At 46.8% G+C, this 26,636-nt stretch overlaps 1 protein-coding gene and 2 pseudogenes across 1 annotated transcript; 2 read left to right on the forward strand and 1 right to left on the reverse strand.

Annotated features, from left to right (window-relative positions):
• Positions 1 to 965: 965 nt before the first annotated feature.
• On the forward strand, positions 966 to 1,473 carry LOC138087746 (small ribosomal subunit protein eS17-like; annotated as a pseudogene).
• A 3,911-nt stretch (positions 1,474 to 5,384) lies between these two features.
• On the forward strand, positions 5,385 to 25,293 carry FAM89A (family with sequence similarity 89 member A). The gene is made up of 2 exons (XM_068982718.1): positions 5,385 to 5,657; positions 24,203 to 25,293. The coding sequence occupies exons 1-2, from the start codon at positions 5,385 to 5,387 to the stop codon at positions 24,464 to 24,466; spliced, it is 537 nt and encodes a 178-aa protein (XP_068838819.1). The 3' UTR covers positions 24,467 to 25,293.
• On the reverse strand, positions 14,500 to 14,880 carry LOC138087250 (short coiled-coil protein B-like; annotated as a pseudogene).
• Positions 25,294 to 26,636: the final 1,343 nt, after the last annotated feature.

Genomic DNA, 26,636 nt, shown 5'->3' on the forward strand with positions numbered 1-26,636 from the left:
TCGTTTACGAGATAAGCAAACCTAAGCAAACCAGCTACCTTATTCCTTATTCATCAGATGGAACTCTAATGCTCACCTCCCAGAGGTTGTGCAGGCTAAAGGAGAAAAATCTATGAGAAATCTATCAAGTGTTAGTTTTTTGTTTCCTATCCTTTGCTTGCTGCTGCTAAGTCACTTCAGTCGTGTCCAACTCTGTGCTTTGCTTACTGCCACCTATTTCAGGCCTTCATTTCCTCTTAATTCAAATATGCATTAGCAAGGACTTCCCCGGCAGTTCAGGGGATAAGACACTGCAGGGAGGGTAGGTACTATCTCTGGTATGGGAGCTAAGTTCCCACATGTCTCGAGGCCAAAAAACCAAAATACAAAACAGAAGCAATATGTAACAAATTCAATAAAAACTTTCAAAACAGTCCACATCAAAATAAACAAATAAAAATCTTTAAAAAAAGAAAAGATGCATTTGCAATCAACTCAACTATTCTCCCTGGCTCTAGTCTCTGCCTCCACCTGGAAACTACTGAATATGCAAGTGCCAGAATGATCTAAGTTTCAGGCTATGTTGCTTTAAGGGGCTTCTCTGGTGGCTCAGACAGTAAAGAATCTGCCTGCAAAGCAGAAGACCAGGGTTCAATCCCTGGGTCAGGAAGACCCCCTTGAGAAGGGAATGGCTACCCACTCCAGCATTCTTGCCTGGAGAATTCCATGGACAGAGGAGCCTGGTGGGCTATACAGTCCATGGACTCAAAAAGAGTTGGACACAATGGCATCACTGACTCGATGGACATGAGTCTGAGTGAACTCCGGGAGTTGGTGATGGACAGGGAGGCCTGGCGTGCTGCGATTCACGGGGTCGCAAAGAGTCGGACACGACTGAGCAACTGAACTGAACTGAATGACTAACACTTTCACTTTCATGTTGCATTTAAAATGCCTAATAGCTCTTTTACCAAGGACCCGCCAACATGGGTCGCGTTCGCACCAAAACCGTAAAGAAAGCGGCCCGGGTCATCATTGAGAAGTACTACAGGCGCCCGGGCAATGACTTCCACACCATCAAGCGGGTGTGCGAGGAAATCGCGATTATTCCCAGCAGGAAGCTTCGCAATAAGATCGCAGGCTGCGTCACACATCTGATGAAACGGATTCAAAGAGGCCCGGGTGAGAGGCATCTCCATCAAGCTGCTGGAGGAGGAGAGAGTGAGGAGAGATAATTACGTGCCTGAGGTCTCAGCCCTGGATCAGGAAATCATTGAAGTAGATCCTGACACTAAGGAAATGCTGAAGCTCTTGAACTCTGGCAGCCTGTCCAACTTGCAGGTCACTCAGCCTACAGTTGGGATGAACTTCAAAACCCTGTGTGGAGCCGTTTTAGTCTTTCTGCTGTGCTATAATATTTTCAAAAAACCTCGGACAACAACAACAACAACAAAAATGCTTAATAGCTACCCCTGTCTAAGAAATAGAGTCTAAATTTCCAAGTACTCATTCTGAAACCTTTCCTGGTCTAAGGTTAAGAGCTGTGACACCCTTTGTCTCCCAAATGTAACCCTCCTTGCAAACAACCAGGACTCTTCCCATCCCTCCCTGGTCTGGCTTCACTTGCTGAAAGCCTACTTACCCTTCTAGCCCAGTTTAAAAGAACACACTCCTAGCATACCTTTTCTAACCCCCTCAAAGAATCTTTCCCTGCTGGAACTGCCAATGTTTGCTTTCTACTTCTATTACAATGTCACCTCTCCTGATAGACTGTACATGACTTGAAGTCATGGATTGAACCCCAGCCATCTTTATGTTCATCATAGAGCTTAGCACTGGGGTTTACACATAGTAGATACTCAAAGTTACATCTAATGATACATTCTTGAATTTTTGAAAATATCACTAGGTGCCTAGCATCGTGTCAGTTGCTATGGCAGCTACAAAAAGCCTTGCCCTTGTCCCTGACTAAATAAACAAAATATTGTTGAGCTCACAAAGCAACCATGTAAGAGCAATGTGTAAGAATCTAGGAGACACTGCTTTGGAAAAGAATTGCAGTGTGCTTCCTTCGTTCCTTCTCCTGGAAAGAAAAAAAAAAGAAGAAAGGAATAAGAATCTATGATTACATGCTAAGTTCTTAGTTCACTTAGTGTCTACACGGTTGTATATAAAGATCTTTGAAACGATTTGTGTACATTTTAAAATTTATAACTTGCTTTAGAAATGACAGAAACATAAAAAATTTTATCTTGGAATAAATACATTTGCTAAAATTGAGGCCAAATACATTGCACAACTGATCTCAAAGTATTCTAATTTTAGGTCTGGCCACAAGAGAACAATGTTTACCATGGACAAGAACACATGGTTTTCTCTCTGGTTAGCAGAATTTAGGGCATAGACTCTAAAAAGACAGCTCAATCAACTTACAATGTATTTTTCAGGTTATTTCTATACTATCCACAACCTAAGTTATTAAACATTTAGAATTACAAAAAAGCACAAAAGGACTCTGTAATGTTCCAGAAAGCACATGCCAAGTGGGTAGGGGTTAGAGATGGAATGAAGAAGTGGCTGGATTGGTGGAAGGAGAGGATGGAGGGAGATGAGGATGCACTCAGTGAGTCTTTGAAAGTTCACCCTGAGATCAAGTGCACAGCTGGCTGAAAAGGCTGGGAAACGAAGCTGAGATACACTGAGTGTCATCAGATGTGAAGTCAGAGCTCTCAGGCCCAGGACCTGCACACTGATCTACACAAAAGTCTAAGAAGAGGTATGGGTTAATGACTACAGCCCTGAAATAAAAGTCTGTATTTTCTGACTTCCAAGAGCATGTGAACAACAAACAAAAGAGGGAAAAGACTGATTTAGCTGCATAGGAGATGGCTAGGGTTCACTCTGATTTGAGGTCAGAAGGCTGGCGTTTCAGACTTAAAGTAAAAACACATATTTTTAGAAGTTTTAAAAAATTACTTCATTTCTGACATAAGCATGAACCTTGAAGGGTACTTATATTTGCCTTTGAATAAGCACAAACTACTGAAGAAGGAAATGGCAACCCACTCCAGTATCCTTGCCTGAGAAATTCCATGGGCAGAGGAGCCTAGTGGGCTATGTATTCCATGGGGTCACAGAGTCGGACATACCTTAACTACTAAATGACAGTAAAGCAGGTACTATCTGACGTGCCCCATGGTGTTAAAATATTTAATGGGCTCTTGCATAATTATGTTTTGAGTTTATACAAATATAATCTTAATGAGTACCACAGACATTCTGCAGAAATTTCTCTTCACACTGAATGTTATTGTTTGTTAATATAAATGATTTCCCCTCGTTGAGCATATACCAGCACATAGAACCTGCCTTGAAAATTGTAGGGTTTGCATCATGTAAACTGTCTCTCTTGCCCTGGCACCAGGGACCTCATTCTGCTATCACACCGGCTCCAACCCTCTTTCCTTCTGGCCTTGTGCAATCTCCTCAAGTACATGCTTTCAGTGATTTAAGTGCCCACATACTTTGAAATTATTTCTTTTCTTATTGCACGGTCACATAACCTGTTACCACCTTACGTCAATGATTTCTGCTAATTACTGTAGGACAGACAGCAACTTGACACACCAAATTAAAACAATCCATGCCAGGGTGTGAAGGAAAGATCAAATGTCCCATCCCTTCCTCTCCCCTCTCCCTTATTCTCACACAAGCAAATCTGTAACTCTCCCAGACACCCACTGTTTAAATAAGCAAACGAATGAATATCTGAGATCAGGAAATGTAACTAGGCAATTAGTGAAAGGTGAGGCACAGTGATGAGAATGAAAATTCTGGGCACTGGGTGAGGTGAGAAACCTTCATGACACCCTTGGATCACACTGCTTGTACTGGAGCTTCTCCATGTTCCTCTCACCAGGTTGCAAGGGTGTATCAAGGACGTCTGCCAGTGTTGCAGACTGAGGAATCTATGGGGAATGGTAGATAAAAAAGGAAAACCCCCCTAAGTGCAGAGCTCTTTAATGTCTGAGAGTGTTCAGAACACTTTATAATTGTGATCCCATTGAATGCATTTAGAACAATTAAGTCCCTTTTATAATGAAAGCCAACAGTAGGCATTATAATGTATCCATTCTCTATATACGGCATTAGTTTTTAATCTGCAGTAAGGCTGTCTCTGCAAATCGGTCTTAACCTCTTATCTTTACTGTCTCTAATCTGGTTGTAACATCTGTCGTTTTTATTCTTCCTCCAAAAGATAGAGCCTTCTTTCTTTCCCTCTCTGAGATGTGAATCGTATTTATTTTTGCCTCAGAGTTGAAGAATAGTTTCTGAAATATAATCCTTTTCTTCACTCTCCTAACATTTCCATTGAGAACTACTCTTGTGTTCACAACCAGGTTGAAGGACATGTTTGGTCGCATTTTGAGGTTTCCAAAGATGGCTCTTGGCTCCTATTGGCCAGGCTCTTCTCGACTCGGCGCTCCTTTTGGCTGCTGTCGGTACGGACAATGGTATGGACGTTGCCATTTACAGAGAAGGCCTGTGGGCCATCGAGTGAACTAGTGACTAGCCCGAGCCTGGGGGCCCCAGCTCTTCCGGCAGGAAGTCACACTTAGCAGGAGGCGGTCTAGATTCAGCCCTCGGGGACGGGCGGGAGCGGGGGTGGGGTGCGGTGGGTTCCAGTGGCCCAGAGCCCCGTCTCCTTCCCCGCGGTCTCCGCGGACCCCGCCGGCTGCGACCACGCCGCCTCTAAGGACCCTGACCGCGGGCGCGATCCCAGCACTACCAAACCTCCCTGACTTCCTGCCTGCACCGAGGGGGAGCCTTTATACCCCGATTCGCCGCAGCAACTGGCCTCGTCGGATGGCATCTGAGGTGACCCTCGCCTATCAGTAATTACAAGCAGCTTTGGAGTCTGGTGGCGGAGCCCACCTTGCCTGGAGTGGGGCAGCCAGGGCAGGGCTCGACTCCACGAGGAGGGCCGGCAGGCCAGAGTCCCAGGAGGTGCTAAAGGTGAGCCAGGGACCGGCCCGAGGACGGGCGCAGGGGTGGAGGGTAAGTGGGCGGGGCCGCAGGAAAGCCGGGGAGGCGGGGCGTCAAGAGGGCGCGGGCTCGGGGCGGGGACTCAGGGAGGCGGCACGGGCAGGGGGCGGGGCAGGGACGCAGGGAGGGGGCACGGGCAGGGGGCGGGGCGCGGGGAGGGGACGCAGGGAGGGGGCACGGGTAGGGGGCGGGGCGCGGGGGCGGGGGCGCGGGGGCGGAGGCGCGGAGAGGGGGCGGGGCAGCGATGTGGGGAGGGGAAGTGGGCGGAGCACCCCCGGAAAGGGGGCGGGCTGGGGAGCAAGGGCCCCAGGCAGCGGCGGCGGCTGCGGACCCGAGAGCGCGCGGTCAGGCTGGACGGGATGAGCGGAGCCGGGGCTGCCGGCTCCGTGCGCGGGCTGCGGGTGGACGGGCTGCCTCCGCTGCCCAAGAGCCTGAGCGGGCTGCTGCACTCGGCGTCGGGCGGCGGCGCGTCGGGGGGTTGGAGGCACCTGGAGAGGTTGTACGCGCAGAAGTCGCGCATCCAGGACGAGCTGAGCCGCGGGAGCGCGGGAGGCGGCGGGGCTAGGGCGGCGGCGCTGCCCGCCAAGCCCCCCAACCTGGACGCCGCGCTGGCCCTGTTGCGCAAGGAGATGGTAAGGGAGGTCCGCGGGCCGGAGCGGGGGTCCTTTCCAGCTGGGCTCGCCGTTCTGGGAAAGTTCGCCGGAAGTCCCCGCGCCACCCGCCCGTCTCAGGCTCTTTGGCCCCAGGCGCCGACGCGTACAGGGACACTGCCCTCTCAACTACCCCGTTTTGCTTGTCCTCTCTGTGCCCACTACTGGACCCTCGCCCAGGGAGGTACCCCTTCCAAAAGGCAGCTTTCTGGACACCCGGCGCTCCTCGTCCGGCCCCAGCAGGCTCAGAGACCCAGGAGGCGCGGCGTGGGGCTGGCGCTTGGCCTCGGGCCGGGGGCGGCTGGTCACCCCTCCCCAGGGGGCAGCAGATCTTCCGGGGTCGGGGGGTGGCGGCCTTCACTGCGCCCGCGGGGTTAAGAGCTGTGTGCAGTTGTGTTTTCCTGCCCTGAAGAGGACAGCTTTTTGTCCAAGCGAGTGTAGACTGCGGATTGGAACAGCTCTCGCCCCCTCCCCCCAGCCCAGGACGCGTGCAGAATCGGATTACAGCGGAGCGGCTCCTGCCGGCAGATGCCGGGAAAGTGGCCGCTCATCCTGATAGTCTCCGCGTGGTGGCCGGTTCCCCAATTCCGCTAGAGAGGACTGGGGCGGTGGCATCTTCGCCGTGTGGGTGAAGTCCATGTGGGTTCTTCAGGTTGTGCCTGGGCTGCAAACAATGGGGTTTGGTTTTTCTCGGTCGTTGGGAAGTATGTTAGGTGTTCGTGGACTAGGACTAATGAGTTAAGGAGAAGCCAAAAGCAGCTCAGGGGTCTCCAGCTTTCTCCAAGCTTAGGCCAGCTCAGAAGACAACAGAAAAACTTCGGTCTAACGCTCCTGCAGGCCTCTGATCACCTTTCTTGGCCACTCTCTCTGTTTAGAATTTGCCCTTTCCTTTTACCTAATGCAGAGTCCCCCCCTCTCCTGGCACAGGTAAATACTTTATTAAGGAAATCTAATATATGAAAAATTTTTTTGTCCCCCAAAATAAATTGGCACCTAAATTTATTATAGGAATCCTTTAAATATGTTTTTAGTGTATTAAGATATTATTTAGAAAAACTCAATTTGTGCATTTCTTTCGGGAAAATATCTGTCCTGAAAAGTAAGAATTAAATCTAGAAACAGCGTTAACACCTTTTAAGCAATTCAGTATTGTCTTCCCACTCTGTGGCTGCTGATGAAGTGATTTCCAGTTCTCCCTGAGAAGATTTTCTAAGCTTCTTACAGAATGACTTAAATTTCAAGCCAACTGTTTTTATTTATTAATCAGCATTAATCAACACCAGCATTGCACAGCTGGAAAGCTGTGTTTTCATTAGATAAGCTTACACCCAGTATGTTTAGTCTGAACTTGGATGCAGCATAAATAAAGAGGGTGAAATAGGAAGACTCATCCTGGTTAATTTATGGGACCAGAGACAGGAAAACCTCAGGCCACTCCCCTTGTGAAGCTCTCTCTGGTTTATAAACATGCTCTGGAGTCTTGCACACTCCCAAGTGGTAACATGGGAGTAACCATGCTGTTCCCGAAAGTGTTTTTCCAGGTCCCTCCTGGTGCAACCAAACTACAGTCACAGCCTCCTAATTATGCCCTGGACCAGAGCTCTTTCTCAGCCTATCGGAAACACAAGAAAAATAAACAGCCGTCTGATATTTAGCTGAGATAAAGACAAAACATGGCTACAGGCCTTAAGTCCCTTTCAAGGAATGTCACAAAGTCTTTAGGAGTACTCTGGGTTTTTTTGCCTTTTTTTGCCCCACTAGGGCAGTGGGGTCTGAGTGGTCGCTTCAAACTGAGGCTCCCATGGGGGTGGGGGTGGGGGCTTGCAAGATTAGAGGTGAGAGTTTGTACTTGAATTATCTGCCCAGTAGTCTGTGTTGATCTATTTAATTTGAAGGCCTTAAGTAAAATCTATGCCCGGGGAACTAACAAGAAGTCCTGGCAGACTGTAGTTAGTTCCTTTTTAAAAAGTCGTATGCAAGCGCAGAGGAGCAGTAGTGTGGAAGCCCTCAGAATGCGACTGCATTTTAAGAAGAGAATGGGTGATAGAAAATCCAGACTGACATGCGCTCCTGTTGGAATAGGGCAGGTGTGGACATTCCAACTGAGAGGACGGGTTGGGGCCAAGTGGGGAGAGGAAAGCCTCAAGAGTAGCGAAGGAACAGGTAAAGCCGGAGAACTGGCTTTGAAGAGTTAATATGAAAGGAGGGTGCTTAGAAGGGCAAGCTGGCTGAGCTTGGGAGGTACTGGAGATGTACTTGGAGCGATGAGAGCCTGCAACACCCTGGGGATCCCGGAATGTGAAACGAGAATCACATGGGAGACACTTCATTGAAATAGAATCCACAGGACTTGCTGGGTAAATATCCGAGTCAGGATGGTGATGATAAGGAACCAGACATGACTTATTTTTTTTCCAATAGTTTTATTTATGCTATTTATTTGACTGTGCTGGCTTTTCTCTAGTTGTGGTGAGCACAGGCTACTGTCTAGTTGCAATGAGAGGGCTTCTTATTATGGTGGCTTCTCCTGGAGAGGACAGGCTCGAAGGTGCTCAGGCTTCAGTAGTTGTGGCTCCTGGGCTCTAGAGCACAGGCTCAGTAGTTGTGGTGCATGAACTTAGTTACTCTGTGGATGTGGGATCTTCCTGGACCAGGGATTGAACCTGTGTCTCCTGCATTGGCAGGCGGATTCTTTACCACTGAGCCACCAGGGAAGCCCCGAGCAATAACTTAAGTTTTTTAATGGAAAGTGCCCCTAAGCAAAACAATAATTATAGTCAAGCTTCCCTGATGGCTCAGTTCAGTTCAGATAAGTCGTTCAATCAAGTCCAACTCTTTGCGACTCCATGGACTGCCTGCCCCAAGCCAGGCTTCCCTGTCCTTCATCAATTCCCAGAGCTTACTCAAACTCATGTCCATCAAATTGGTGGTGCCATCCAACCATCTCATCCTCTGTCATCCCCTTCTCCTGCCTTCAATCTTTCCCAGCATCCGGGTCTTTTCCAATGAGTCAGTTCTTTGCATCAGGTGGTCAGAGTATTGGAGTTTCAGCTTCAGCATCAGTCCTTCCAGTGAATGAATATTCAGTGATTTCCTTTAGGATTGACTGGATCTCCTTGCAGTCCAAGGGACTCTCAAGAATCTTCTCCAACATGCTTCTTCAAAAGCATCAATTCTTCTGTGCTCAACTTTCTTTATAGTCCAATCCTCACATCCAAACATGACTACTGGAAAAATCATAGTTTTGACCAGACAAACCTTTGTTGGCAAGGCAATGTCTCTGGCTTTTTAATATGCTGTCTAGGTTGATCATAGCTTTTCTTCCAAGGAGCAAGCGTCTTGTAATTTCATGTCTGCAGTCACCATCTGCAGTGATTTTGGAGCCCAGAAAACGGAGTCTATCGCTGTTTCCATTGTTTCCCCATCTATTTGCCATGAAGTGATGGGACTGGATACCAGGATCTTAGTTTTCTGAATGTTGAGTTTTAAGCCAGCTTTTTCACTCTCCTCTTTCACTTTCATCAAGAGGCTCTTTAGTTCTTCCCTTTCTGCCATAAGGGTGGTGTCATCTGCATATCTGAAGTTGTTGATATTTCTCCCGGCAATCTTGATCCCAGCTTGTGCTTCATCCAGCCTAGCATTTGGCATGATGTACTCTGCATATAAGTTAAATAAGCATGGTGACAATATATAGCCTTGACGTACTCCTTTCCCGACTTGCAACCAGTCTGTTGTTCCATGTCTAGTTCTAACTGTTACTTCTTGACCTGCATACACATTTCTCAGGAGACAGGTAAGGTGGTCTGGTATTCCCATCTCTTTCAGAATTTTCCACAGTTTATTGTGATCCACACAGTCAAAGGCTTTGGCATAGTCAATAAAGCAGAAGTAGATGTTTTTCTGGAATTCTCTTGCTTTTTCGATGATCCAGTGGATATTGGCAATTTGATCTCTACTTCCTCTGCCTTTTGTAAATCCATCTTGAACATTTGGAAGTTCAGGATTCACATACTGTTGAAGCCAGGCTTGGAGAATTTTGAGCATTACTTTGCTAGCATGTGAGATGAGTGTAATTGTGCGGTAGTTTGAGCATTCTTTGGCATTGCCTTTCTTTGGGATTGGAATGAAAACGGACCTTTTCCAGTCCTGTGGCCACTGCTGAGTTTTCCAAATTTGCTGGCATATTGAGTGCAGCACTTTCACAGCATCATCTTTCAGGATTTGAAATAGCTCAACTGGAATTCCATCACCTCCACTAGCTTTGTTCATAGTGATGCTTCCTAAGGCCCACTTGACTTCGAATTCCACGATGTGTGGCTTTAGGTGAGTGATCACACCATCGTGGTTATCTGGGTCATTAAGATCTTTTTTGTATAGTTCTTCTGTATATTGTTGCCACCTCTTCTTAATATCTTCTGCTTCTGTCTCCTAATGGCTCAGTAGTAAAAAAAAATCTGTCTGCCAGTGCAGGAGACATAGGTTCAATCTCTGATCTGTGAAGATCCTGCACGCTGTAGCGCAACTAAGCCCCTGTGCCATGACTCTTAAGCCTGTGCTCTAGACCTCGGGGGCCACAGCTGCTGAGCCCACATGCCGCAGTTCCTGAGGCCCATGCGCTCTAGAGCCTGTGCCCAGCAACTAGAGCAGCAGCTGCAGCGGGAAGCCTGAGCACCACAGCTAGAGAGCAGCCTCTGCTCGCCGCAACTGGAGAGAAGTCCTCGAGGGAAACAAGACGTGGCACAGCCATAAATAAATAAATACATAAATAGTATCTTTAAAATTACCGTCCTAGCACCTGATCACTTTACTGTTTGGGGATATCTCCTGATAGGCACAGTATAAATGTTTTCCTTCAGTTCAGTTGCTCAGTCGTGTCCGACTCTTTGTGACCCCATGAATCGCAGCACGCCAGGCCTCCCTGTCCGTCACCAACTCCCAGAGTTCACTCAGACTCACGTCCATCGAGTTGGGGATGCCATCCAGCCATCTCATCCTTGGTCGTCCCCTTCTCCTCCTGCCCCCAATCCCTCCCAACATCAAAGTCTTTTCCAATGAGTCAACTCTTCGCATGAGGTGGCCAAAGTACTGGAGCTTCAGCTTTAGCATCATTCCTTCCAAAGAAATCCCAGGGCTGATCTCCTTCAGAATGGACTGGTTGGATCTCCTTGCAGTCCAAGGGACTCTCAGGAGTCTTCTTCCTTACGTCATCTTATTTGATTTTTATAACTTCTCCATGAGATAGATACTGAAAGTCTACATTTAAAAAGATAGGATTCAGAATTTAAGTAGCTCACCTAATGTGACAATCTCAGCCAGACGTGTCTGGCTCCAAGACCCTGTTAAATCATAGGGTTTTACTGCTTTGAGGGGACACATGTTGCAAGTATTTTCTAGGTCAGTGTATATTAAAATGTCTTAACTCCATGGAGCGCCATTATGTGGCAGTAATAACTTTGGTCATTCATCACTGGGAAAGTGGGGGTCATCACAGCAATAAAGGAGTCAGGAGAAGTGGCTGCTTATGGGGGAAGGTGGTTTGCCATTGCATCAGTGAAAGAGTATGTTAAACGTTTCAGAACGTGGAGCCAGAGGCTGGCAGAGCCTGGCATGCAGATAACTGATTGACGGATGGTCAGGGCAGAACACAGGGAGCTGGTGTTGAGGGGCGCCTGTGTAGGTGACGCCCTGCTCTGCTTTGAGAGTCCTGATGTCCACTGGAGTTTCAGCACTTCCTGTGCTAGTAATGGGCTTACTCTGAAGTTCTGTGCCATTGTGAGCTCCCTTCCCCTCCCTCAGCGAGCCCATTTGGAGAGCTGTGAGGGTCAGACAGATGCTTTTTGCTCTTTAGACCTGAAAGCATCCTTTAAAACAAGAAGTTCAGATTGTTCCCCCCACCACCATCAGAGAGTATATTTGGATTGTATCAGACAGATGTTTGCCACATGTCTGCTGGTTATAAAGTGCTGTGGAGGATACAGGGCTGAACTAGGATATAGGGCTGAACTGTCCAGGTGTTAAGGAGCTTATAACATCTAGCAGAGGTGGGCATCTTTACAGGAATACAGTTGCTGTAGTTTAGACCACGTGTCACTTTTCATGTCTGAAGACTTTATTAATAATAGAGACTCAATTTGAACCAGCTCTTGCAAAAGGAGAACCCTGTAGGGCTGGATGTGTACAGAGGCAGCCTAGAACCAGGGTTGGTGGGGAACCCAGGAAGGCTACTGCAATCTTCTTTACCCTCCTTTTTTTTCCCCCCTACATTTTGGAATGTGACTGTCTACAGTGTCCACACTCCCAGTTTCAGCTATGCTTCTTACTGCCACTTTGGAAATACTGTGTGGAAGAATACCAGTGGGCCCAGCTTGGGGGGTCTGGACAGCTATTGGTGACTGAGGCCAAGATGGTGTTTTATTTACTAAGGTGATGTGACTGTGTGGATGGGGTGCAGGGCTGGGCATCCCTAAAAGAAGAGTTTGCAGAAATGGAGTAGGGGGCTACTGCTGGACAGCCAAAATATAAGATATCTAGTATTTTAAAGCATTTTTTCTTTTTTAACTTTTTATTTTATATTGGGGTTTAGCCGATTAACAAAATAATGTTGTGATAGTTTCAACTGAACAGTGAAAGAACTCAGCCAAACATACACATGTATCCATCTCCCCCAAATTCTCCTCCCATCCAGGCTCCCATATAACGTTGACAGAGCTCCATCTGCCATACTGTAGGTCCTTGTTGGTTATCCATTTTAAATATAGCAGTGTGTACATGTCCATTCCAAACTCCCTCACTGTCCCTTCCCCTCATTCTCCCTACACCCCCAACCCACAGCCATAAGTTTGTTCTTTAAGGCTGTGAGTTTTTTTTCTGTTTTGTAAATAAGTCCATTTGTATCATTTTATATTTCACATATAAGGGATGTTGGGTTTCCCTGGTGGCTCAGATAGTAAACAATCTGCTTGCAACGCAGGAGACCTGGGTTCAGTCCTGGGTTGGGAAGATACCCTGGAAGAGGGTGTGGCAATCCACTCCAGTATTGTTGCCTGGGAGGTCTCATGGACAGAGGAGCCTGGAGGGCTGCAGTCCATAGGGTCACAAAGAGTCAGATATGACTGAGTGACCAGCACCTCCACTTTCTTATAAGGGATGTCATACGATATTTCTCCTCTGTCTGCCTTCCTTCACTCGGTATGACAATCCCTGGGTCTATCCATGTTGCTGAAAATGGCATTATTTTGTTCTTTTTAATGGCTGAGTAATACTCCATTGTGTATGTTCCATATTTTCTTAATCCATTCCTCTGTTGACGGGCGTCTAGGTTGCTTCCATGTCTTGACTATTGTAAACAGTGCTGCGACGAACATTGGGGTGCATGTATCCTTTCGGATCATGTTTTTCTCTGGATATGTGCCCAGGAGTGGGACTGCAGGGTGCTATGGTAGCTCTATATTTAGCTTTTTAAGGAACCTCCATACTGTTCTGCATAGTGGCTGTACCAATTTTACTCCCTGCAGACCTCTTTCTGGATAAAAATACTTTGGCCTCAAGGGCCCCACAGGTTGAAAGATTTTTATCTGGTATGCTGACAGGCTAGCTTGGCTCAGAGGATCTTCGTTGGCATTTCAATCCTTGCATGTGGTTGAAGCACACACGTGACTCTCAAGAGTCCACAGGGATCCTGGCACACATCTTTCCTTGCAGGGTTCTTCAGAGACCACTGCCCAGCAGCCCTGTAAGTTTAGCTCATCAAGCTTCTTAGGTCCTCAGAAGCATCACATGAAAATGTAGAGACAGAAAGAGAGTCTCAGACATGGGGTCGGGAGATGGCAGATCTCTGAGGATTCTTGAGTTCCACTTCTCAAACTATCAGCAGCACCTTTCTAAATAGTAACTTTGAAAACTCTCTGCCTCATTTTTTCTTTTTTTTCCAAACTATCCAATAGTTGCTTTGGTTACCCACCTGTGAGTGGGAAGTTGTCCACACAGAACTTTTGAATTCCTGAACTGCAATGGTTTGGGTGAAGAATTGAATCTGAGAAAAAAGGTTTGATTCCTGATAGCAGCAACACTTCGCTAAGTTGTATCCAACTTTTTGCCACCCCATGGACTGCATGCAGCTCGCCAGGCTTCCTTAGCCTTCACCATCTCCCGGGGCACGCTCAAACTCATGTCCATCTAGGCAGTGCTGCCGTCCTACCATCTCATCCTCTGTTGCCCCCTTATCCTCCCGCCTTCAATCTTTCCCAGCACCAGGGTCTTTTCTAGTGAGCTGGCTCTTCCCATCAGGTGGCCAAAGTATTGGAGCTTCAACTTCAGCATCAGTCCTTCCAATGAAAATTCAGAGTAGATTTCCTTTAGGATTGACTGGTTTGATCTTGCGGTCTAAGGGACTCTGAATAGTCTTCTCCAGAACCACAATTTGAAAGCATCAGTTCTTTGGCGTTCAGCCTTCTTTATGGAATTCTCATATCCGTCCATGACTACTAGAAAAACCATAGTTTTGACTGTAGGGACCTTTGTTTGTTGGCAAAGGGATGTCTCTGCTTTTTAATACACTGTCTAGGTTTTTCATAGCTTTTCTTCCTAGGAGTAAGTGTCTTTTAATTTTAGTTGAGACAACACCTAAATGCCTAACAGCCTTGTGTGGTGAACTAGAAACCAGGAGACGGGCATGAACTTGAATAGCCCAGATCCCCACAGAGTTCAGTCTTCACCCTATACGAGGCAACAGGGTCTCAGAGAGGGGGTTTGAGTCTTTAAATGGGCTTATGGTTGGAGGTCCAGTCTCAAGGCAAGCCCATGAGTGCCATTTGGAATAAGAGTGTTAGCTCTCAATGCAGGATTCTTGGTTGGCCTTGGTCAAAGGAGACTGGGGATGGCCACTGGTCTTTAATATCGTGTGGACACCAACCCTTTTTCTTGCTTTTTATGTCAGTTGTCTAAAAACACTAGACACTGACATGAAGTTTTCTGTTTATTGTCCAAGAACTTGGTTTCCTGATTTTTAGCTTCAGATTTTCTTCCTTTACTGAATCTACTCTCGCAGAGAGGCAATTTCAATTAGTTATCATTCAAGAAAATGACAAAATGCAGACTAACCTTCAGATGGGTGTTGAATTCCCATGTGTCATGAGTCAAGTCATGCTTTTTCCTCTAGTCCTACTTGATTTTTAGAATCAACTGCATTCATGTGTGCATTCCTCATCGTAAGTAATGAACTTTCAGGCCTTTGACACATCCTTGATGAATGGTCCACTGTTTGTGATCCCAGAATTGAGGGATTGGAAGGAAAGCATCCTGTTTCCCTTTTCTGCCTTTTCCCCTGCAATTTCATTTTCATAGTTTAAAAAAGTTTTTTTACAGAAATAGTCACCCAAGGGAATAACAGTACTTATACAGGAATATCTTTTGCAGTGATATATAGTAGTATTCTATAATAATAATATATAACAGTGATAGAATATTATACAATTGTTGAAGAGAATGTGGTAACTATGTAAATGAACATAGGTGTTCAAGGTTTGGAAAACTGAATTACAAAACAGTACCTACATACATTTGTATGTGCAGTGTGTCTTGAGGGAGGTATGCTAGACAGCTAAAAGTGGATATGCTTAGAACAGTAGTTCTTAAATTACGGTCTGAGGACACCTATGGGTTCCCAGAGCCTTTTGTGGGGGTGTCCATAATTAGGTGGTGATCATATGGGCAAATGTGACTTTCCAAAATAGTACCTAAGGAAATATTTGGAGGGTCTACATTCAGTGAATCAATTTTCCACGTTTTTCATGGAACTAATGCTTGGTGCATGGTTGAAAGATCCATTCAAAATGCAAGACTGGTGGGTTTTAATGAAACAGTGTTAAAAGCTCATTGGCATAGTTTCAAATTCCACACTGGAGCCAGCTTAAGGATAGTGCCAAATAAGAATATCCACTGTTAACTTGAAAGGTGGTTTAAATGCTCCTTTTTCCCAAGTACATATCTATGTGAGGCCAGGTTTATTTCAACTAAAACAGCATGTTATGAAAGATCAAGTACAGAAGAAGATAAGCCAGACATTAAAAAGATTTCTTACACAATCCCATTTATAAAAATGTGATTTATGTTAGCAGTGGGTGTAGTGTTTTTGAATGGCTTTATATGACAGTTTCTCAATTTTCATTTCTAATAAGGTAACTATTGATAGGTATAATTTACATAAACAGGAGCTCTTTGGGACCCTCAGTAATTTTAAAAGTCTAAAGGGGTCCCAACCAAGACCAAAACACTTTAAGATTGCTGCATTAGGACATGAAATTAGGGAAGACTGTATAATTATGAGCTGTTGAATTTTTAATATAGCTAGAATATTTTAGTTTTGTAGTTGGGAAATGATTTAGTAAAGGAATATGCAAAGACATGTCTTAAAGACAGTGGCCAGTTGCTTTTTTTCTTTTTCCTTCTCTGCATAGGACAGAATGAGAGGAAACGGGCTTCATTGGTACAACCATTATTGCAGGTTAGAGATGGACAGGATGTCTTCACTAGCACTGCTGAGCTGCAGAATGGGCTCCATCCACCAGCGTGGGCGCCTTCGGGTGTAGCTCCTGGTCTGCTTGCTCTCTGTCAATCACCAGGGCTCTTTTGAGGCAGTCCTCAGCTCGGTGGGGCTGCAGCATTAAGAGGAGATGAGGTTGACAGACGCATACACCCTGGGGAGGAGCTGAGTGACTGATGAAGCCTGCTTAGGGAGCCCAGAATCATAGTTCACCTGGGGGCTTGGGGTCCTGCAAGGAGTATCTCCGGCCAGCTCAGGCAGCTGAGTTCATAGCTCTTTCTCTGTTAGATCAACACTGATGAAGCTTTTCTCTTTGGTCTTGTTTTTTTAAACAGTATGCAGGTCAGCGTTCTGTCAACACATCCTTTATTCAGAAATCAGGTTATGATCCATTAAGTCACTGCGATCTTTATTACATTCCAGTCCTGCGGATGCATACTAGACACTCATTAAATTTGGGGCATTTACTAATAGTGTTGTCTAAAATAAATTTACAAGCCATTTATTATGTTTTTAAAAGTTCATTATGAGTTAATACATATTCATGGTAGAAAATCTGGAAAACTCAGAAAGGTGAAAGTCAAAGTGTTAGTCAGTCATGTCTAACTCTTGTGACCCCATGGACTCTCTAGCCCACCAGGATCCTCTGTCTATGGGATTCTCCAGGCAAGAATACTGGAGTGGGTTGCCATTCCCTTCACCAGGGGATCTTCCCAACCCAGGGATCGAACCCAGGTCTCCTGCATTACAGGCAGGTCCTTTACCATCTGAGCCACCAGAGAAAATTCAGAAAAGCCAATAGTAAGAGTCACCTGTGATCTCAGCAGCGTGCTGCCCCAGCAGACATGGCGCCCTCTCCCGGTGTTGTCTCTGCGGGCAACGCAGGCTGATGGTCGGGCATGCGTGCTGGAGCCCTGCCGCCTGGCTGCAGCCCCCTGCTCTTAGTGAAGGGCCTGCATCTTTCAGGGCTCAGTTTCCTCATGGTAGCAGAATCCACACCTGCTTCACAAAACAATGATGAGGATTACCTATTTGTGTACAGCTGAGATTTTCTACTCCAAAGTCACTAGCGATGAACTGGTTAGCTGGTTAAAAGTTATGTGATATTTTAAAGCTTTTGATAGACATTGCCAGTGAGTCCTGCTGAGAGGTTTTACAAGCGTGCAGCCCTACTAGCGATGCACATAAGTTATATACTTTATTATAACTAGTTTTTAAAATTAAGAGTAACTGCTTGTTGGAAAAAAATTTTTTTAGCAGTACAGAAGGCTGTAAATATCCAGTCCCACTTTGCAGAAGTAAATTCTGCTCATGGACATTTTCTCTTCTAGTCAAAAGCTTGCATGCATGTATGCATAATGTATAAAGTGAGGCCCTACTCAGCATACTATTCTGTACCTTGAACTTTTGTGCCTAATGGTGGGCGTTGATCAGTGTCCTACTCTTACACTTAGAGAGCTGCTCTTTTAAGTAACTGCCTGGTTTTTATTGTATGTGTGTGTGTGTTCAGTTGCTGAGTCATGTCTGACTCTTTGTGACCCCATGGACTGTTGCCCACCAGGCTCCTCTGTCCATGGGATTTCCCAGGCAAGAATACTGGAGTGGGTTGCCATTTGCTTCTCCAGGGGATCTTCCCAACCCAGGAATCAAACCTGGGTCTCCTGCATTGCAGGCAGATTCTTTACCACTGAGCCGCTACAGAAACCTTTTTATTGTATGACTATAACATGATTTTCTCAGTCAAGTTTCTCTCATCTGTTATGTTTCAAACTAAAGGTTCCCCCACCAGAGTTTTTCTGCATCTGTCTCCATATTTTGAGGCCCCCTGTTCCTGATTCTTTAGCTTAACTTCAGACCTATACATCCCTTGTACCATGTGAGGTGGGGTATTTTTCATCTCTGGTTGAGGAATTGCAGCAGTAGAAAATAGTGGACTGGCAGGGGAGAGGCTCATTGCAGAATGACCCCAGCGTGACCACTGGGGCTGAACTGTGCTGGCACCAGGTTTACTCCCCTCCCCCCACCCTGGGCCCAGTATGGACCTGGGTACAAATAAGACCATCTCCTCGTATGTTTGTCTTGTTTTCTACTCATTGCTGTATTTCAGAAAAAGTTGCTTTTATGTCTCTTGAAAAAGAGAGACATAAAAGAGCTTCATACAAGCAGGAGAATTACCCCCACCATTTGTTCTTGGGCTTTCCTGGTGGCTTTTAGTTTCTTAAATAAAACAGACTGTTTTTCTTAAGTATATTTTTTACTTCTAAAAACTTCCTAAAATTTTTCATGATGCTTTGTTTGCAATCAACATTAATTTCCCACTGCAGTTCTCTTTCATCTCCTAAGCCTCGTATCCTAATGGTAACATTTCTATTATCATCTAAAAGTCAGGAAGCACTTCCTCCCTAACCTTACCTTCCAGGGATATTCAGAGACTTGGCAACCCGAAACCCAGCTGGGAACCACCATCCTGTCTGAGGTGTATACATGTGGCCAGCCCATTGTGAGTTTTGAAACTGTTTTGAGGGTGGTTCAGGATTGTTTGGCCCTATTGTTGGAGATGCTGGGGATGGGTGAGCCACCTGTGTGTACAGCAAGCGGGGTGATCAGGAAGGAAGCAGGAAGCCTGAACAGAGAGAGGAAGGAGTCAGGCCAGCAGTTTAAAGCGTGGAGATGAGTGGCTTGTCTTGATTGTCTCAGAGGTCTATGACAAGGGGCTACAAGCTTCCCTGGTGGCTCAGAGGTTAAAGCGTCTGCCTCCAATGTGGGAGACCTGGGTTCGATCCCTGGGTTGGGAAGAGCCCCTGGAGAAGGAAATGGCAATCCACTCCAGTATTCTTGCCTGAAGAATCCCATGGACGGAGAAGCCTAGTAGGTTACCGTCCATGGGGTCACAAAGAGTCGGACACGACTGAGCGACTTCACCTTCATCTTCAAGAATTCTGTACTTTTCTAAAATGAGGCTGTCTGAATTTTTCAGCTGGGTTTTCAGAAAAGAGCTGTGTTTTCTGAATCCAGCTGTGACTCAGCGCCTGTCCTTTAGGGAACACATCACTAAGGTGACGTGCTTCTGCAGTGGGATGACAGAGGTCAGGGTTAGTGGGCTTGCTGAGGGCGTGGGCCCCTGCCTCTCCCCACTTTTTTTCTGGAATGATGAGAAGTTCTTGTTCGTGAGTGATTTAATCGTGTCCTAAAATGTAACTGCAGTTTAGTTCTGTTGGCCGGGCCTTCTCTCTGCTTCCCACACCCCGGAGTCTTGTGCCCTCCTGTTGAGAGCCTGCTCTATGTCCCTGCTTCCCAGCTGCTGGCTCTGCAGTGAGCACTCAGGAAGGAATCTTCGTTTGTCTCTTTTCCTGTCAGGCAAGAGGTGAGTGCTTTTCTGATGACATGGCGAGAACCATGTGGCCTGTGGCTTTCCTCAGGGGCACCTTGGGGTGGAGCCAGGGGCCTGTGGATCCCAAACCCACTGCCGGGCCACTTCACCACCAGACGTGCTCTGGGAGGGCATCGGGGTCTCTATAGCTTTCCCTTGGTCACCAGTGTCTGAGTTTCCTCCACAAGGATCTGTACTGGGTGCTGAGGGACCCAAGGGGCAGATGGGTCCATGCCTTCTGGGTGTGTCCTCACGTGGGAGAAGGAAGACCATGTGCACCCACAACAAAGGTAGAGAGTGATCATCGCCGTGAGACAGGCAGAGATGGTGAGGGAAGGTGAGGCGCACTGGTGACTGAGTCCGTCCAGGTCAGAAGAGAGGAGGGGGAGCTGGTGCTGCACTGACTTGTTGCTGTGCTGGGTCTTCATTGCTGCACGCGGACTTTCTCTAGTTGCAGTGTGCAGGCTTCTTGCTGCAGTAGCCTCTCTTATTGTGGAGCGTGGGCTCTAGGGCTTCAGTGGTTGAGGCTTGCAGGCTCTACCGCACAAGCTCAAAAGTTGTAGTGCGTGGGCTTAGTTGCTCCATGGTGTGTGGGATCTTCCTGGATCAGGGATTGAGCCGTCTCTCCTGCATTGGCGGGCAGATTCTTAACCACTGGGCCACCTGGGAAGCCCGGGATGCAGTGGGAAGCAATTATCTTCCAATTTAAAAAAATTAAAAAAGGTAAGGAAAAAACTTGGAGAATTAAATAAAATGAATCTGATGCTATTAAAAAAAAACAACAACAACAGGGCCGGGGGGCAGTCAGGAGGAAGGGGCCTCCCTGGCCGGTGGAGGAGGCACAGGGAGAATTGTCCAGATCAGATTATGGGATGCCGCCTAGGGGTTTTCGATTTACCTCTAGAAAATTCAGGTGAAAATGTTTAAACTACCTCAGCAGGGGAGGAGGTGTCCTGGGTGGGAAGCTAGATTGCTCCTGTATGTACTTAGCTCCTGTCCTCCTGGCTAATCTGGAGGGTTGATGGTGAACCAGAGGAAGCTGAATCTCACATCTGAAGAAGGAGGCCCTGAGAAGCCAGGCTGTGGGCGTGCACATGTGCTGTGTTTAAATCTCTGTTAAATTAGTCCAAACCCTCGGCATCTGTTGGCTTGTGTAACAGGCGTGTATAGGACTCTGCTGTATTCCTAGGTGGGTCAGACTTGGTTTCTATGCCAGTGTTCCGCCCGATGACAAGGCAGCTTTGTGAGTCACCGGCTGCCACAGTGCAGAAAGGTCCAGGTTATGATCCAACTCCCAGCCTGTGCGTCTCCCACGTAGGCCTGGGAAAGCCTCGGACACCTCAGCACCGAAGGAGAGCAACCTGGAGCCGTGCTCGGGGCAGCACGCGTTGAGGGAAGTCAGGACTTCTGCAGGCACCCGTGCCCACCTCCAGCGGTCCAGGAGAGTGGCAGGCCTGGGCCGATGGCACATCGCTCTTCTACTTTTTCCTGAACAGTTTTGGGTTCGCTAGAGGTTAAAAACCCACCTGCCATTGCAGGAGACATGAGAGATTCTGGTTTGATCCCTGGGTCAGGAAGATCCCCTGGAGGAGGGCATGGCAACCCACTCCAGTATTCTTGCCTGGAGAATCCCATGGACAGAGGAGCCTGGCGGGCTGCTGTTCATGGGGTCACAAAGAGTCCGACAAGGGTTAGCAACTTAACAACAACAAAATAGCGAATTAACTTTTGAGAGTAGGATGCCTTGGGGCGAAGCATGCCTGGAGGCCACACCCCCAGTGTGCTGGAAGTCTCTTCCTGGGAACAGCTTCTTTAGAAGTTCTACCATAGAAGGAATTCTGGGAGGATGGGAATCACGCTGGAAACAACATGGCCTGCCTCTCTACCTGGTCTTCCTTTGAGTGTCTTGGCTAACATCCCAGGTCAGTGTGAGCGGCTCTGTTTCCGTGGTCTGTTCAGAAGTACCAGAGAGGTCGCTGGTGAACAAGAGTGGTTGACAGTGTGAAGAGTGACCTGGAATTTAGTCTTGTCACCAGATAGCTTCTCTTGTGTAGAAAATATCATTGCTGGGTAATTATAAAGACTAAATCTTTTGACATGCTCTGTGTTTCTTTTAAAAATATATTAATGTTTATTTTAAATAATTTTTAAAATATATTTTAATTTTAATTTTTTAAATTATTAAAGTGTGATAACACATTTACAGAAGACTTGAAAAATACAGAACAAGGTTACATATAGTTCCACTATCAGTTCAGTTCAGTTCAGTTGCTCAGTCGTGTCCAACTCTTTGCAACCCCATGAACCACAGCACCCAGGCCTCCCTGTCCGTCACCAACTCCCAGAGTTCACTCAGACTCAACGTCCATTGAGTTGGTGATGCCATCCAACAATCTTGTCTTCTGTCATCCCCTTCTCCTCCTGCCCTCAATCTTTCCCAGCATCAGGGTCTTTTCAAATGAGTCAGTTCTTTGCATCACGTGGCCAAAGTATTGGAGTTTCAGCTTCAGCATCAGTCTTTCCAGTGAACACCCAGGACTGATCTCCTTTAGTATGGACAGGTTGGATCTCCTTGCAGTCGAAGGGACTCTCAAGAGTCTTCACTAACACCACAGTTCAAAAGCATCAGTTCTTCTGCGCTCAGCTTTCTTTATAGTCCAAGTCTCACATCCATACAAGACTACTGGAAAAACCATAGCCTTGACTAGACGGATCTTTGTTGACAAAGTAATGTCTCTGCTTTTTAATATGCTGTCTAGTTTGGTCAGAAGTTTCCTTCCAAGAGGTAAGCGTCTTTTAATTTCATGGCTGCACTCACCATCTGCAGTGATTTCAGAGTCCAGAAAAATAAAGTCAGCCACTGTTTCCACTGTTTCCTCATCTATTTCCCATGAAGTGACGGGACCAAATGCCATGATCTTAGTTTTCTTTAAGCCAACTTTTTCAGTCTCCTCTTTCACTTTCATCACACACCACTATATATTACAATTTTTTTTTAAGTAGATAAATTAAGACTTTAGTTGGAGTTTTAATATCAAACCCTCAAAAATTAATGGAATAAATATACAGAGAAGTAGAGGGATACAGTAGACCAGAAAAGGCACTGTGAACCAATTCAACATAATTAAGATTTATACAATTTCCACACCCCAGTAGGATACAAATTCTATTCAAGTTCCCCTACAATGTAAACTAGGAGACACTGAAACATATCCAGGGACATAAAACAAGGTGCAAAGATTTCATGGTCTAAAGGTATTGAAATCATACAGAGTCTGTTCTCATATCACGGTGGAATTATATTAGACATCAGTATCAAAAGATATTTGGAAATAACCCACATATTTTCAAGTGCACTGTGACATTTACCAAGCGAGATCTTCAGCTTAGCCATTGAAAGCCTCAGTAAAGTTAGATGAAAAAACCCACGTAGTCCCTGTGTTTGTGTGTACTCTTTGCTGTGCATCTGCAGTGCGTTAGTGTAGTGCTGGGTATGTGGGAGACATTTGATTGCTGTTTATTAAAATAGTTGATATTTCATTTAATCCTCCCAATAGATTAAGAGAAATTATTTCATTTTGTCATCAAAGCATAGAGATGATAAATAACTTGCTCGAGAGCCCAGAAGCAGAAGGGCCCAGGGCAGGACTCCTGGCATCTGTTTAGAGTTTCCCATCTTGAGAGTCCCTGAGGTTGACTGCTCAGCAGCTTGCTCGGCGTCCCCATACCCAGTGGCCCTGGACCTGGGCCGGAGTCAGAATCTAAAGGCTTCACAAGAGTGGTCCTCACGCACTGGAGAGAGTAGATGTGCTGGTCTGGGCTGCATTTCCAGATGAATTAACCCCTCTCTCTCTCTGGGATTGATGAAAAAGATGCATTTTCCTGTCCTGAATGTTCTCTTTTTCCTGGGATAGGCCACTGGGGGAGAAAGGAACTTGAAGATAAATGTGTGACTTTGAAATGTCCTTTGTTCTGTTATCACTTGGGAAAATAGTTCCCAGGGGAATCTGTAGAGGTCCAGGTCTTACTCCCCAGGTTCTCTCTGGGGAGTGACCCCACAGCCATCTTAGGAGATGTCCTCTTGTCCAAAGGAGAGGGAGTCTGACTCCTTGTGAGTCTGGAGACCCAGCTGATTGGAGGGTGGGTGGTCCAGGGGGCAGCGTATGACACTAACTGATGAGCTGCTGGTTCTGGCACAGAGACTGTTGCCCCAGGAAGGAGAGAGTATGTGGGGGGTCTTCTCTGAATCTGATCATAGCAGGAAGAGATGGCACCTTTGCATCTTGGAGTCCAAAGTGAAGCTGGCTGGGGCTTTCAAAATGTGCAAGGCTGTTGCTCTGCAGGGCGGGCCAGGTCGCCAGGTGATGTTCTGCAGGCCGGGCCCACTGCCCCACTCATGTGGTCGTTCCCTGACATGTTGGGTGACGTCTGAGGTGTGGGCATTGCATAGTTAAGGTTTTCTCAAAACTGAAGAGCCAGAGCATTCAGGTGATGCTCTGAGTCACTGGCCATGTGGAAAGAACATGCCGGCACGGGCAGGTTGCTGACGGAGAGCACTGCTAAGATTCCACTCTGTTGCTGACTTCTCGCTTTTACCTCCCTGCCCCTTCCCTCAAGGTTGGCCTCCGACAGCTGGACATGTCCTTGCTCTGCCAGTTGTACAGCCTCTACGAGTCCATCCAGGAATACAAGGGAGCCTGCCAGGCAGCAGCCAGCCCAGACAGCACTTATGCTCTGGAGAACGGCTTCTTCGATGAGGAGGATGAGTATTTCCAGGAGCAGAACTCCCTCCAGGATGGGAAGGAGCGAGGCCTGCCAAGGGACCTGACGCTGCCCGTCTCCCCACTTCCCAGCAGTGACTGGGTCCTGGACTCCTTGTAAAGGGTGCACGAGGCAGGCCACTGTCAGCATGGGCTTCTCTTCCATGGGCCATCCTCGAGCCTGTGGGACCAGCGCTGCCAGCTTAGTTTGCAGGCGGGGAGATGTGCCTGGGTGTGGGGGCCGTGGTCTGTTTGGAGGGCTACTTTCTGCTGAGCAATCTGGAGGTGCTCAGCAATCTCCTCACACCCCAGTCCTGAGACCCTGTGGCCAAGGGTTTATACTGAGAGAGTAATGAGAGTAATGGAGGGTCTCTCCAGGGGGATAAGACCTCTCGTATTCTGGGAAAGATGAAACAACTTGTATATAGGTCGTTATTTTTCTACTGGTGGGGTTTGCTTCGGGTTTGCAGTGTGTGAAAGCTCACATTTCACTGCTGCCCTTTCTCAGGACCTTCTGCTGCCTTTTTTGCTGTTTCATGAGCTTCAGAGCCACTTGGTTGAGCTTTATTTATTTGTAAGGTGCATTACTAATTGTCCAGGGGACTCAGTAAAAAAACTGTGCTGAGAAAGTAAACCTTTCAGGCCACACCAATCAAGAGACTTGCATTCTCTGAACCTGTCCAGATATTTTGTGTCATTCTCTGTGCTTCAGAGATGGGTGGAAGACAGTGCAGAGATACCTCGAGTTGGGATACAAAACTGGGGCAAGCGATGTGTATCAGTCACCGTAAGGTGGTGAACGTTTTCAGTTTTAAAGATTCTGGGTATCAGCTGTAGTATGTTAGAAGGCAAACTCTTCCACTCAATACGGTGATCACCTGAAGCCTTACTATATTTATTAAAATCTTTTATGAACACTTTACACTTTGTAGGTTAAAAGTAAAGATAAAAGGCTAAACTGTCTGTGGTTGTATATTAATTTGGTCTGAGTTACGACCCGTCAACTTTCATGACTCGAACGCATTGAATCCCATCAATGACTGGAAGAAAACTGCAGTTTGTTCCCTTGCCATTAAGAATTTTGAAAGACGCTTTGTTCCTCTGTTGCCCCATCCTTAAGGCTGTTTTATCAGTAGACTGCACCATACCTAGGTCTCAGTGCTGTTCAGTCATTGCATACTCTGGGCCCCTTGCTCCTCTTCTCTTTGGTGCAATAATTGCTTATTAGCACCTTTTTTGGGTCAGAGTGAGGAAGGAAAACTCACCATTGTTAATCAGCCTGTTAACAGCCTGTTATGCACACAACACTGTGTCAGGAGCTGGGGTGAGGGGCAGAGGAGAATAGTTCTCCTGCTCATTTTCTGTGTTGAAAATGGTCATTGAAATGAGGGGTGGCAGTAAATTGCCTTTAGCATGTGGCCTGACTGGTGGGGAAAATTGAAAGTGGTAAAACCCGGTGAAGGAGAAGGGGGCAACGGAGGATGAGATGGCTAGATGGCATCACTGATTCAATGGTCACAGTTGGAACAAACACCGGGAGATGATGAAGAACAGGGAAGCCTGGTGTGCTGCAGTCCATGGGGTTGCAAAGGGTCGGACACCACTTGGTGACTGAACAACAGCAACAAAACCCGGTGACAACTGGTTGTCTGCTGGGACCTCTTTCTTTGAGGCTGGCCCCTGCGTCACATGAGCTGAACCCAAGACCAGCGGACCTCAACCTTGACCTTCACCACACTGAAATGCTTGGGGGAACTTTTAGAACAATATTGTTTGTTGTCGTTTAGTTGCTGAGTTGTGTCCGACTCTTTTGTGACCCCATGGACTGTAGCCCACCAGGTTCCTCTGTCCATAGGATTTCTCAGGCAAGAATACTGGAGAGGGTTGCCATTTCCTTCTCCAGGGGATCTTCGCAACCCAGAGATAGAACCCGTGTTTCTTGCAATGTTAGGCAGATTCTTTACCACTGAGCCACCAGGGAAGCCCAGAACAGTATTGAGCCTGGATTCAGACTCCCCCTTGCCCTCGTCCCCTCTCCAGCATCATTTTGATTTAATTAGTAAGGAGTGAGGCCTGGGCATCCCTATGGTTATATAAGTCACCCAGGTGGTTCTCATGTAGATCTAGTTACCATCTAGAGTTCAAAGTGTAGTCCAGGGAGCAGGCATCACCAGCACTGTGGTACAGAATCTCACCCCACCCGGCCTTCTGCCCCAGGTCCTGCAAGCACCTTGACAAGATTCCTCCTGTGTAGATGATTCTTCTGCACAGAGTTCCAGAAGAAGGCTGCT

This window comes from Capricornis sumatraensis, chromosome 10 (genome assembly GCF_032405125.1).
Source record: "Capricornis sumatraensis isolate serow.1 chromosome 10, serow.2, whole genome shotgun sequence".
NCBI lineage: Eukaryota > Metazoa > Chordata > Mammalia > Artiodactyla > Bovidae > Capricornis > Capricornis sumatraensis.